Source organism: Pristiophorus japonicus, chromosome 7 (assembly GCF_044704955.1).
Source record: "Pristiophorus japonicus isolate sPriJap1 chromosome 7, sPriJap1.hap1, whole genome shotgun sequence".
NCBI classification, from domain to species: domain Eukaryota; kingdom Metazoa; phylum Chordata; class Chondrichthyes; family Pristiophoridae; genus Pristiophorus; species Pristiophorus japonicus.
In genome coordinates, this window is record NC_091983.1 from 106599546 (window position 1) to 106614610 (window position 15065).

Here is a 15065-nt window from a genome sequence, read left to right on the forward strand (position 1 = left end):
TCTTAAAAACGGATTAAGAAACTGTTTTGTGCTAACCAGATAATGTACTGTAGTGGGTTTTACACACACAACTATTCAAACTAGTTTTAACATGAGATCAACTCTGTGCACTAAAGATGTTTCTTCTGCTCCATGCACTGTCTCCCCCCCCCCCCCCCCCCCCCAACTTAGCAATAAGCAAAACAAAAGTAAAATACTGCGGATGTTGGAAATCTGGCAGGGGGTGGGGCAGGTAAATGGAAAATGCTGGAGATACTCAACAGGTCAGATAGCATCTGTGGAGAGTGAAGCAAAGTTAATGTTTCAGGTCGATGATCTTTCATCAGAACTGGGCAATACCCTGCCAGAACTAAGCAATAAGCAGACAACCTGCTTCCAGGTGTTTCCTTTTTAAAACTAACTCTCCCTCTGTGAAGAAGCATCTAGTCTTTGGTTTTCATCTCTCCTAACAACACAACTGATTTTGGCAATGTTCGGACCAAGCCCAATGTAAGGATTTGGGTTGTTCTGCTATTCGACAAATTTTATCTGGCAGCTGAGCTTGAAATGCTAATGTATGGGAATCTGCAGACTGGAGGAAGTAAGTGAATTCATTATCTCTCTGGCTGACTCATCAGGAGATATTCTTGGGAGGAACATAGTTAATGTCTCAACATTGACACCTATGAGATGAAAAGCTTTTTTTGGCAAAAATGCACTGTTCTAGCTGGTCAATTTGAGTTCAGATTGCTTGTGAAGTTAAATTTTGTGAGGTTGACCTAGGAAATACATCAAAAAATGCTGCAGCTTTACTAGATTGCGTAGGAAAAACATTTTAAAGAGGATATTGTAATCCCTTTTAAACTAATTCTGACTTTACTGTTTTCTAAGGATTTATACCATCAGTATTTTGCTTTATCTTATTCTGCATATTACTTTACTTGCAAATAAGTCTGTTAGTTTTGGCCTGAATTTAATGGTCTCACATTGTGGTACTTATTACCTCTTTGGGTAAACAGAAGAATGTGATGGGTATTTTGCATGGTTTTGGTGCAATATATAGTGGTTAAGGGGTAATTGTTAGTTAGCAATTTAGAGCACGTATGCACAGCACTACCTTCAAAATAGAAATGACAGAAAATAGAAATTATGGATATTGGGCTATGTGTTTTAAACATCCGGTCGTAAAACCTATACTCTACATTCGGAAGCACAGGTTGTACGTATTAAAACAACAATTGACAGTGAAGTTTATGAGTATGACCATAAAATACAGCAAACAGTGCAACAGAAACATCGTGCAGCATAACTCGCTCTGTGAGGTGGAGAGGAAAGATAACATTAACGGAAGTTATTTCTTTTAGATATGCGTCATTGATGAACTAGAATCTGAAATGCATCAGCTACTGGGGCAGCAGGCAAGAACTCTTTTGCAACGCAGACAGGATGATGTTCAAGATGAATCAACTGATGTTTGGCAACTTTCAAGTTAGTGTATTCTTTAATAGTTAATCTCATGATTCCTGGCTTTGTTAAAGTCTTTCTCCCTGTAAAACTTAACTTTTTTTGCTGATCTTTCAATTCGCCTTTACAATTTAAATTTAATTGGGATGGTTACACTCAATAAATTTCAGCCGAACCATTTAATCCAAAGTAGATTATCAGTTTTATATATTTACAACAAATTGTGAAAAATGCTAACATTTCAGCACAATTCCAGAAACTGGGGAGTTGGGTGGGGTGGGGGAGAACATTTGAATGCAAGGCATAAAGCCACATTTAATGATTTTAATTCTGTGCATTTGTTTATTTTAATGCAATACGCTAGTAGAGTTCGGCACAGACTGTTGAGTTATCGAGCTATAAACTGGAAATATTTAATTTTAAAAAGCATTGGCCTGGAATTCGCGGTCAGCGGCGATGCAAAGGCATTGGCGCTGACCCCAAAGTGAGCTTCGCACAAAGACCCCCTGACCTTTGTGTCAAGAATTTCGGGCTTTCCGACGCGTAATTCAAATCAACGGAAGTTAATGAAGATTCCCAGCGAAGAACTGCTGTGACGTCAACAAGCTGTCAAAGCAGCTAATCAAATTCTCATAGACAGCGAATCAGGAAGTGAGTAAGCTCCTAAAATTCTAACTTTTTAAAAATGTTAGAGAGCAAAACAAAAATTGGGGCACTCTCATGAAATAAAGACGAACAAACTAATTTATTAAAAATTGAAATTTTTATTACAGTGGATAACTTTGACATTGCACAAAATTAAAATTTGTTTTTCATGACCATAACCATTGTTTAGCAGTCAATATGCCGTTAAAACCCCAGTTACACCTAATCCAAAAGGATCTAACTTAATGCGGTATTTAACAGCGTAATTACTGAGTAAGAGCTGAAATTTTCATCAGTTTCCATGATTTTGAGAGATTTCACTGAATGCCGGGTCTGGTGGGAGCACAGCACAGCCTGTGGAGGAGCAGTGAATGACAGGCCGCAGCTTCAGGATTTCTGCATTCGGCTGCGCATGCGCTAAATCCTGAAGTTGCAATCTGTTTCAAAGGTGGAATGATGGCGAATGCTGCCTGTTCACCGTCATCAGGGCCACACATTCCCGGCCAATATTGTTTAAATATGTGACTAGTGATGTCATGCAAGTCATTGTGATAATGGGTATTAATTACTGAGGTTCCTCTGAATGATTCATTAATGTATAAGTGGTTACAATATAATGGCTCATTTCTGCAGACACAGCTGATGCCAGCAGTGGGAGCGATATAGACTGTGTCAAAGCAAAACAGCGGCGCGTTGAGAAACGAGAGATGAGAAGGTAATTAAACTGGAACTCTGAGCATGCTTTCAACTTTGATCGGCAAGCATTTGTTGAAGCAAAATTAATTTAAAATATACTCTTTTCTAACATAGGGCTCATAGGGAACGGTTGAGAAATGTGGCTGGACAGGAAGCGGACCATCACAAAGGTCTGTCCAGTGATGACGAAGTAGCTCCAGCCGATATGTCTGATTTCCGTGAGAAAGAAGGTACGGCTACATTCTACTTCTTCTCCGCACTCTTCTTGTACTACAAAATCTGGATAGGTTGCACTTGTCTTTCTTACTCAACATTTCAATAAAATCATCTGTGTAGGTCTTCATGGTGTTTATATATAATTGGAGGATGTAAAACATTTTGTGAAGGAGCATCGTGTATTCATTGATGATGTGTTAATTTAAATCAGGTATGTAAACATGTAAAAGTGTGTTACACTTCTGCTATGCAAAGTCCAGGTCACACTCCAGACATCACACTTTGTTACAGATACAAAACAATCTTGAAAAATGTACAAAGGAAGACGAGCATTTCATTCTGAATTCTTCTGACATGGAGCCTGAAATTTATAAGCAATTAACTGACCTCAGCGATTACAGATAGCTACAATCACCTGCTTCCCACAGGATGTGCTTGAGCAATGACCCTAAAAGGACAGGCCAAGTTAGCAGCTAAATACCACAAACATTCTCTCAATCCAAGACTAACTGAGATCCACCAGTCATTTATAAACGTTGTTGTTCACTAGGACTGTAATCTATTTTTAGAACTTTAAAACCTTCCCAGTCATAACACAACAGCTTTATCAATAATTAAATGACAATTTATATATGTGATAAAATGCTAATATACCCAAAGACAACTGCAAATGCTGGAAATCTGAACTATAAACAGAAACTGCAGGAAATATGCAGCAGATTCATCAGTATCGGGTAGACAAAATACTAGTTAATGTTTTGATGGAATTCACCTGAAACGTGAATCCATCTTTGTCTTGCCCAACTAACCCATTGTATATTAATAGCATTTCTTTAATTACTGTATAATGAATAAAGTCATATAGAGATGTGTAATTTTGGCAGGTTACAATTTTTTTGCACATTTTTTTGTATTGCATTGGGTTGATGATCAAACAGTTAGTCCACCTGAGCAATACAGCAAGAGATCTGTTCTAGGAAAACTGTGTTTTTCCATTTAAAAAATAATTGAGAGAAATTCCCTATTTTAATATGGTTATAAAGCAGTTGCTGGAGGGGCAAATATAGACGGCTCCCTCAGAGCTGTAAAATACTGAAGAATTTTGTTTTTAAGCTCGCATGAGTTTTGTACTACAAATCTGAGCATTAATTGTTGAATTCCAAATGCCTGCAAAGCTTGTTGGTTTTTGCTATTTTTAGTGTGGGCGTGGGGGAAAATAAACTATCAATCAGTCTTCCGTGAATCACACTAGCAATGATAAATTATTATTACAGTGGATACTTATTTTGACAGTCTGAGTTCAGGAAGTATGTCTTTAGATATATTGCAAGGTGTAGTAAATTTGATCAACCATCTAGTAGAGAATAATGTTGGACACATGCAGCAGGCCAATCAGCATTAGAAAGATATAGGGCTGAATTTTCGGTTTTGCAGTTTTTGGAGCGAAAACGGAGGCGAGGCGGGAAAGTTACCAGCCTGGAATAGATTGCGCTCTCGTGAGAAATTTTTGCCATCTGGGCCCTGCACCACAAAAACATTGCCCATGCCTCCACAATACGAATCGCTTAAAAAAAAAAAAAAATACACACTCGCACTTGCCTTTTCTGCCTTGGTGCCGCCGGCATGGCTGGACCGCTCTGGTTTACATGGCGGTCACTGCGGGGTACGCTTCGCGATGTACGGCAGCGGTGCTGCTAAGCTCTGCCGCAAAACCTGAGCCGAAGCTCCCGACGGGGTGTAGGAGACCTCGCCGCCCCATTTCACGCCGCTCCGGGGCGAGACCAAAGTGCAACGGTCCTGAAAATCCAGCCCTTAAAAGAATGAGAAATGCACACAAGGGCTTCTCAAATCTGACTCTACTGGTTCTGATGAAGATCACCATTGAAACATTTACTTGTCTTTCAGATGTTGACTGGCCTGTGCATTTCCAGCATTTTCTGTTTTTTAGTTCTCTGTAGACCACGATGGTTAGTTGTGTTTTACTGGTGAAGCCAATGCTTGGTATGGTCAGGACAGCCATATATATATTTATATATTCATTTCATTTTTTAAATGAGGGTCTGGTGGTATGATGCTGGAGTGGTTTATTAAGTTTGGACCTGCAGTTTTCATCCTTTATGAAATCCTGATCTTGGCCAATCCGTACAAGGATTGAGGGGAGATATGAAGACAGAAAATGCAAACTTCCAGGTGGATGCCATTATCAGCATCGACAGTGATTTGCTCTTCTTTTCACTTGAGATCTTTGACAAAGCATGAGGGGAATAAACATTTTTTTTAAAAACATCTTTGATCTTTTATGCTTTGATCTGCAAATGTTGTAACTTTGTGGTCTTCATTTTATCTTTCCTTGTTCCAACTTGGTAGCTAGGTTTTTAATCCCGCTTTCTTGTTTGAACAAACTTGTTCATAATTTAACACAGATCGCATTTTGAAGGAATCCAAGAAGATTTTCGAAGATGTCCATAAGGACTTTTACAGTGTTGACAGAATTTTAGCAAAGTTTGAGTTGTGGCGGCAGAAATTTCCAGATTCATATTATGATGCTTATGTTGGACTTTGTCTCCAAAAGATTCTGAATCCTTTAGTCCGTATGCACCTGATCGGCTGGAACCCCATTAAAGTAAGTGTTGAATTGATATTCGAGCTTATGGTGGGCACTACATTAAAACTTCTCGCTACAGATTGCATTATAAACCTTCATTGTCGAATAGCATAGAAAAAGATATCCTTGTAGATGGGGAAAGTGTGTCTCTTGTGCTCGTGAGCTCTGTGTGTAGAAGATAGATACTAATTGATCATGGTGTGTCAATAATATAATTGGGGTGGCATTGTGTCTGATGACTCTCGAACACTGTAGGCCCTGTTGTAAGTGATGCCTTTTCCATATGTTACTACGTTATTTTATATATCTTATATATCTTATATATTTTACTACATTAAAGGCGCTATATAAATAAGTATTATTATTATGTCATTATCTGCCCAGAGTGTGTGCTTTAAAAATGTGTGTAACTTAAAAAATATATATACGTATCTATATATCAAAATTAAACACACTGGTTCTATCTAGTGGCTGTTTTGAACATTGATGTAACCTTCCTGCATTATAGTGTCACGGTTAAATGTCAAAATTTTATTTGAAGTTGCTATTTGTTATTAGTTGGAACCCAACATCCTAAACTGAGTTATCCAAACTTCAAGAGGGATGCCATTATTGGTATCAACAGTGATTTGGGAACAGGTCCTTTACCCACCTTTTCACTTGTGGAAATCTTTATGACAAAAGTTGAGGGTTCCTCCCTTTGATCTGTCAGTACCAGCAGATCAGCCTTGTTTCGATGTCTGAGTCAGAAAGATTCAGTATCAGATGAGTTCTGCAGTTTACAACTCTACTAATGTTGATGTTCACAGAGGAGGAGCAAAGATCAGCATTGTCGCTATCCTTACACGACTTCAGAGCAGCACAGTCAGAGGCCTAGAGTAGGTTGCCCATTGACCTTTTGGTTACAGATAGTAGATGGCATGGGGAGACTATGAAAGGAAGAAAATGAAATGTATCTTCAGTCAGGATTTTTTGCAGAGTGAATGAGCTGCAAATAAACCATTGGACGTATTGCAGAAAGGTCTAGTAGTCTATGAATGTTTATTTCTCTGCACAATACTTTGTGTAAAATGATTAGGATTGGGTGGAAGTGGCGAAGGCTAGACATTCCTAATATCTATCATTGCTGTTTAGCCTGACTGCTTGGACTTGGCAGAAATGCCCTGGATTTTAGCATTGGAAGAGTTCTGTCACATGGAAGATGAAAGATTCAAGAGAACGGAAAACTCTGATACAAGATTACTTCCCATAGTAATTGAGAAAACAGTCATGCCTAAAATTGAAGGTAATTTAACAATATCCAAATTTCGTGATTTTGGTTTATAACAAACTGTTTCTTGAGTAAGTTTAGTTTTTCATGGAAATCATTTTGTGGTGGCTTAATTGTGTTGGAATGTGTATAATAATATTCCAGATTCACATTGAATTATCACACTTTTTAAAACAATTAAAATAACTTAATTTGTAAAATGTTTCTGAAAACCAAGTTTAATTTAATTTTATTTCTGCAGGCTTTGTAATCCATGTATGGGACCCTTTGTCATCCTCACAAACACAGAGTTTGGTACAAATCTGCAGAAAGCTAAAAGAGGAATATGCTGTTTTTAAAGATGAACAAAGTAAAGCCACACAGGTACACAAATCTCTGCTACAGAACGTTTTGACGAATCTTCCTGATATAGCTGTTTGATCTTTATTTTTAATGCCATTTCTTTTCCTTGCATATATATATTTTAACAGTTCGTTAGAATCGGAAATTATACCCATTGACTGGAAATATGCTTACCTTATGCTAATATTCAATAAGGGCAACCAGTCAGACTGGGAAATATAGGCCCATTAGCTTGACTTTGGCTACAGGCAAGTAGTTAGAAAGGATTATTACAGATACTGGGGGTAATTTTCACATTTGGCACAGCTGTAAAACTGGCTGTTGTGGATCGACTGGCTGTTGCACACCCCACCCAATTTTTTTTTTCCTTTCCATTGATTTCAATGGAAAAGAAAATTGCAAAGGATGTATAATGGGCATTGGAACTGCAACTTTCAGTTTCATGCCTGCGTCAACAGTGAAAATTACTCCCACTGGGCATGACTACTTGGACAGAGAAGGGTTATTGCAGACTCTCCACATGGCTTCTGCAAAAAGGTCATATGTTACCAACCTGAGAATTGTTGAGACAGTTACTAGATTGGTGTATGTAAGTAACCTGGTATTGTATACATGGAATTTCAAAAAGCTTTTGACAATAGGCTACTTTATATGATGGTGTCCTGTGAGATTGGTGGACTGATCTTGGGTTGGACAAGCAATTGGTTGCATTCTCGTATGCAGAGGGTTCTTAATGATAGTGGTTCTTTTTGGGAACTGGTTACTAGTAGAGTCCCACAAGGATTGGTTTTAGGACTGTTTCTCTTCACTTTTATGTAAATGATCAGGATGAAAGCTTTTGGGAAGCTGTCCACAAGTTCACGGATGAAGCAAAAATTTGTGTAAATATTAGAACCGAGATTGAGAAAAAATGACTATAATCAGACCTAGGTGTGACAGAGGAAATGAGCTTGTATATGGCAGGTGCCACTTAATGTTATGCATATGGATAGGCCTAATGCCAATCGTGTATAAGATGCATCGTTCCAAACTAAGATCTGTTGATCAGGAAAGAGACCTTGCTGTTATAGTATGTGAATTTCCAAAGGTTCACAGTCAGTGCCGTGAGGCTGTAGCGAAAGCAAATAAAGCATGAGAACATATTACCAGGACAATCCAATATAAAAACAAAAAGCACCATATTGTCCTTGTGTAAGACATTGGTTAGGACTCAAGTTGAATAGATTCCAGTTTTAGTCCCTCACATGGTGGGTGATTATAGGGGCCCAGGGAAAGTTTCAGAAAAGGGTCACTAGATTAATACCTATCTTAAAAGCCCTTGGTTAACACAATAGGCTTAGAGAGCAGGGTCTTTTCACACTTTAAAATGTGTAGCCTGCAGGTAGATTTAATTGTGGTATTCAAAGAAAAATTAAATGTAGGACTAAACTGTGTCCATATCGATAGAATATTTGAATTAGATAGGTTTGAGAGAAGCAGGGGACGTGCACCTAAGTTATGTAAGCATAGAGCTAGGTTAGATGTCGGGAGCTTTTTCTTTTTGGAGAGTCAGTGACCTTTGGAACAAGTTGCCGGCTCTTGTGGAGAGAGCAGATGCACTGCATGTGTTCAAATGGGAGCTAGAGTTTATTTTACCTTTTTTTAAAAACTTAATATTTTTCACAAGTTTATACCAGTTGCTTTTATATCATTTCTGATATGAGACCACTTCTTTCAGAGAATTTCTGATAGGTGAATGGCTAAAAGCACTTCCTGTAATTCGTAAGAACAACTTGCTCAATCTAATATCTAAAGAAAATTGGTGATGTGAAGTGGTCACATCAGTGGTAATGATAGCGAACTGATTTAATAGTGAACAGCCTTCCTCTGTGGCCCATATTATAAGTGCAGCTTGCTTAATTGTACCCTTGCTTGTTTTTAACATGCCTCCGGTCATTGGCTTGCGACTCGAAATCTCACATTTAGTAAGTGTCAAATGTTGGCAGCCCTATGTGTAGCTACAAAATAACTTCTTAAATCTGTCGACCAAAATAAAGTGTGTTCCTTTAGATAAGCCACTATTCATGCTTCCAAAGACAACAGTTGTTATCAGCTGCTTCCAGTTAAGCAGTTGATAACAACTGAAGGACATAAATAATTATAATTGGATGGCCAGATGTGATGGAAAGATAAGTTGCGCACATTTTGTCAGGCTCAAATTGGTTGCATTAACACATCACATCCATGGTGTGTGGAGGATAATGTAATATTCTGATAAATTGGCTATTACTGAAACAAATATTGAGGGATTTGAAACCTTCATCAGAGTTGTATAAACTAATAGCTTGGATCTTGAAATGTTCCTTATGTACACCTAGTTTATCTTAAGTAGAGTATCTTGGGCGCTCATAAACTGTGTTTGAGAAAGGAAAATTCACAAAATTGCACAGAAACAAGAACTATTCAATTAGGCAGAAAATCAAATGATTTGTATGTGTCAAAATTAGCAATACTGTTTTAACGGTGTTTGATCAAAGTCATGAGTGCCCGAGATTGCTCGACATACCACCTGCTTACCGCCCAAAGAAGCAATTTTGGTGAAAAAACACCTACATACCGCCCGGCGGAAAATTCATTAGTGACATACCGCCAGGCGGTTTGCAGACCGCCAACATACCGCTCAAGTGCAAAATTCATGACATACCACCGACAGACCGCTGGAAATGCATACCATCCTGGAGAAGGTGCTTTTAAGCGGATCTTAAGTAGGAGGTATGTACACAGAACTGACAGGTTTGTTTGATCTTTATAGTTAGATAATAATATAAATGGTCTAATAAAGCCTTATTTAGTCCTTTACATCAGCATGTGCGTGTGCACAACTTGGGAGCCGAAGATTCCCGAGCCGAAAAGCCTTCTCCATGTGCACCGCTGGCTGCACTCCGTTCCCGCCCGCTGCACTCTGCTCGGCTTACTGCCGAGAAAAATGCGATAAAATCCCCACCCACTCAGTCCCAGCGGTACCAGGCGGTAAAAAACGATGCACTGCCTGGGGACTGCTGAAAAACGGGCGGACCATGTGTTTGACTAATTTCGGCCCCTAGTTAATCTGTTGCTGGATGTAGCAAAAGAAAGTGACTTTTTGAACAGAATTCTTGTCAAATTATTTCTTTAGAGGTATCAATGTTGGACTGTGTAGGTTTCTTTTTGAATAGATTGAGCATTTTTGCCCTCACAGGTTCTGAGAAAAACTATTGTTATGAGAATAACTATGTCTGTGGAAGAGGATGTTTTCATTCCTTTGTATCCAAAAAGGTAAGTTAAATATTTTAAATAGTAATCTCTCTTTTCTCATGTCCTCCAACACACCACACATGCACGATAGGAAACTCTAGGAAAGATTTAAAAACTCATAATTTACAACAGTATTTCATTTTATCTGAAAGGAAATTCCATCACATCCAGAGATTGTAGAAGAAATACAATAGGTTGGAATTTCATCATCTTTCTGCCCATTTACTGCCCAATTATCGGCGAAATACCGCCAGCGGTAAATTCATCACTGATTACCGCCGATTTAATAATTTACCGCCAGCGGTAAATTCATCAGTGATTATCCACCGGCGGTAAAAAAATACTGCCGGCCTTATTTTTAAACCGTTTTTATGACATCAATCGGTGTGCAACTCCAAAATACCGCCGAAAATTACTGCCGGCAATAAATTCATCAATACCACAATTTTTACCACCGGCCTAAAATACCGCTGTGAGAACCATAGTCTTGCATGCTTAGACCCAACGGTAACGATGCCATTTTAAAAAATAGAGCTGCAGTTCATTCCATATGAGAGAAGGCTGAGTTTTACACAGTTAGCTTTATGACAGCTTTATGTGAGTTCACAGTTCGATTTTAAGGCTTTTTGAGCCTATTTGAACACATTGGAGGACATTTAAAAGAATGGGTCCTATATCATCAGCCAGTATTGCTGACTACTAATCTTATGCAGAATAGTGCTGGAAGAAGGTTTATTCAAGAGCATTATGAGCCTAATCAAAGAGCTCGCAGACTTATGAGGGGGAGGCCTTACCCCCGACGACTTTTCAGGGAGAAGCACTCATATCTGCACCTGTCTGAGGCACAGTGCATTAGAAAGCTGTGCTTTCAAAAAGAGGTGGTCACAGAGATATGCCAGTTCATAAAGGCAGACCTGCAGCCCACCAGCACCAACAGGATTGCACTGACCATCGAGGTCAAGCTGACTGTGGCACTTGCCTTCTATGCCTCCGGCTTCTTTCAGGCATCAGCTGGGGACATATGCTGCATCTCGCAGCACGCTACACATCACCTGGAGTAGCTCGCGACCAAGTGTGACGCTATCCCTCGACCGTCCCACCATGTCCAGGTTAGTGCCTGCCTGGCAGCACACCGGCTTTGCCAAGTCAACCTCCATAGAGATGGCAGACAGTCTTCTAGTCTGGGTGAGTTGCTGCACACCACTCGGTCCCGCAGCGTCGGAGGTGGGGATCCCTTGGAATATGGATCCCTCCGAGTAGTGGCCACAGCTGAAATAGGTGCTGACTCAGCCAGCACCGACATTCCCACCTCCCCTTCCACCTCCACCCTTATTGATGGACGTGATGTCCTTTGTGCATGTGGCGACTCATCTTGAAATAGAAAACAACATACGAGTGGTTAATAGCAGGGGAGGGGGCAGGGTGACATGATTACGGTCACATAGCGCAGACCTATTTGAAGGACCACCACGACTGCATTATATGTCGTCGGGAGACACAGCATGACATGACATGACATTACCCAAATCCGAGTCCGTAGACACTACATGACATTACATTACATTACCTGACCCCAACTCAGCCTGGGGATTTTGCTGGACATAACCTCACCTGCAATTGGGTCAGCACTCGCACGTGTAGCCGCCCTGTTGTGGGCACCCACCAGGGCTGCCTCATGTTCCTCCACCTCAGTCAGTAGTTGCAGCATGGGTGGACCCCCTCCCCCCGTCGCTGCTTGGTGCAATTATGAAATTATGAGCCGTTTCTTCTGCAAAAACGACAATAGTAATGCTTAAGCAAATTGCCCTTCTGCACTTGTGGCACACGCACACATCAAAGCACGTTAACATACTGTGAATTTATTACAGTCCTTTGTTTATTGTGCCATTAAGCTGCATGTGGTTCATGAACACATTGAAGTACAGAAACATCTTAAGATCTCAAAAAGCCATCTTAATAATGTGTAAAGATCATTCATGGCAAATAAGGTGCAACACGACAGTAACGTGTCAGATTTACAATGTAAGAAATCGGAGTGCATGATTAAAATGATGACTCTCGCGGACGCGCAAAGGTCTCCTTGTGGCACTGCTGGCCGCCCTGGTATATTTGGCCTCCTGAGGCGACCTCCTTGGCTATGGCACACCATACAATGTCCAACAGCTGGGGAAGCTGTACTCTTTTCCCTTCCCCCCCCCCCCCCCCCCCCTCAACTGCTAAACAATTGCCCCCATCTCGCCTCAACTCCTGCAACCAGTGCCTCTTGGGCATCGAGGTTAAACTTAGGTGCCCTCGGCCGACTTTCCTCAGGCCGCATTATATACCAATCAGTCAAATAACAATCGTATCTCTCTCTCTCTTTCCAAATCCAATGCTAAAATGGATGAGTGCTGTGAACCCTGACACCTGACCAGAATCGCGTAGAGATCCGTTCCTTTTTGGCACCAAAAAACTGAGTCTTGCACAACTGAAAATACCGCTAACACCGGTCAACTTTTGACCAAACTAACGGGATTCAGTCATAGCGGTATTTCGGTGGTTAAAAAAAACCTCAATCAGTAAATACCACCGAAAAATTGGTGGTAGCGGTAGTTTATGAAAATCCAGCCCATTGTATCTTTATTTTTTAAATTCTTTTGACTGTTGTGACAGTTCTGTGTCATAATGGCTCAATCTATCAATTTTCTTGGAGACGTCAGACACGATTGTATGTGAACAGGGTATGTCTAATGGTAAACATTATCTGGTGCAAGGCACAATACAAGAGTCCTATGCCTAAGTCCTTTAGTCATCCACAATTTTCTGCCCATTAAATTTATTTGCCAAAATGGGCCATTTAGAGTATTTAGCGCGAGAGTTTCCTTCTCCTTCAAGACCATTTTCCCCCACCATTCCCAAAAAAAGGAATATTGACATAATTATGGATATTGGTTTGGAGAAGTTGTATAAGTGGAAGCAAATTTTTAATAATCTTTTCAGTTATTAGAGATGAAAATAATTAAAATTTTACAGCACAGGAGGCCATTCGGACAATCTCATCTGTGCCAGCTTTCAAACAGCTGTCCATTTGATTCTTTTCTGTTGCATTTTCCCTGCACCCTTTTACATTTTTTTTCCATTTAAGTTGTAATGGATTTTTCTCCCACCGCTGTTTCTGTTAGGGCATTCTAGTCTTTACAACCCTCTGCATAAGAAAAATTTATCCTAATCTCTCCCTTTATACTTTTGGTGATACAGGTATTCCTAAATATTTACTGACTCACTGATCGGTGGAAGTTATTTACCACTTCTCACAATTTTTAACACCTCTATTAGATCTAGTCTCTGCTGATAACTGAAACATCCCAACTCTGGAATCATAATGAATCTCTCCTGTACCCTCTCCATGACCTTGATATCCTTTCTAAAGAAAGGTGCATAAAACTGGATACGATATTCTAACTGCGGCCTAACTAATAATTTATATTGATTTAGCATTACTGCTTTGCTTTTATACTATATATGCCCCTATTTATAAAACACAGGGCTTGTAGTTTTTTTTAATGTTATCAACTTTCTTCCCATTTTTAAAGATTTGTCTATCTGAACCCGATCTCTGCTCTTTTACTTTTATTTACCATTTAGTTTATATAGACTCTCATTATTCCTCCCAGAAGATTGAGTAATTAGCATAATACAAATATGCCTCAGATTTAGATTTTTACAACGGATATTAATCAATTGTGCTGTAAGAACCTGTGTACTCAATGTTTTATATCTGAGTTCTTAGCTATACTACTTCTTCACTTCATTTTAACAGTATACTGGAAGATCGAACATCAATCCATTCTCAGTTTCAGGAAAGACAATTCTGGTCAGCTGTGAAGGTGAGAAGGCGTCTACAGACACTGTTTCTCTTTACATGGTGTCAAAAGCAAAGCTGTTGAATGCAATCCTTCATGTTTGTGAACAGACTAGCATTAATCTAATTCTATTTAAATAAAGGGGCCTAGGACTTTGATAACTAAACACACTATTGTCAGTGTAACCAGTTGAATAGAATTGTCTGCGAAGTACTTAACATACAAGCCATGTCAAGAATCTGCTTTGTTTAATGATGGGAAATACTGTTCCTGGCACATATTATCTGGATTAAATAAAAAAATATTTGGATTAAAAAAACAAGAGAAACGACCAATAACTAACTTTTTAATAAAAGTACAGTTTGTGTTCTTGGCTGTGTAGGGTGGTTCAGAAATTGCAGAATGGAGACCTGGTACTTCCCATAGGAAGACATCAGTTGTGGTTGGCTCATGTACTTCCTCCAGCTAATTTAGAGAGTGCTTGTAATGGAGTACTGCCTGTTTGCAACAGTTAATCTGTCTCATTTTTCAACCTGAGAATAGTGTAAAGCCCAGAAGATCTAAAGAATGGGGAGAAAATAAAACCACAAATACAACAATTGATAAAAAGAGATAAATGTGATGTCCGATATATAAAGGGACAAATGAACCAAACGGTGATAATTGGGAAGCGAGTTAAATGCCAGGAAAGGTATAAAAGTCGAGTATCTTAAAGAATTAAGTTTGAGGATAT

At 39.4% G+C, this 15065-nt stretch overlaps 1 protein-coding gene across 2 annotated transcripts in view; it reads left to right on the forward strand.

Moving 5' to 3' along the window:
* Positions 1-15065, forward strand: part of LOC139267234 (intron Large complex component GCFC2-like) — an 86937-nt gene that overhangs the window by 63310 nt on the left and 8562 nt on the right. For both annotated transcript variants that reach the window (XM_070885232.1, XM_070885233.1), the window contains 8 exons: positions 1344-1467; positions 2722-2803; positions 2899-3014; positions 5424-5623; positions 6740-6890; positions 7117-7238; positions 10435-10511; positions 14290-14356. In XM_070885232.1, coding sequence (XP_070741333.1) covers positions 1344-1467; positions 2722-2803; positions 2899-3014; positions 5424-5623; positions 6740-6890; positions 7117-7238; positions 10435-10511; positions 14290-14356 — 939 coding nt within the window. The remainder of the gene's footprint in view (positions 1-1343; positions 1468-2721; positions 2804-2898; positions 3015-5423; positions 5624-6739; positions 6891-7116; positions 7239-10434; positions 10512-14289; positions 14357-15065) is intronic.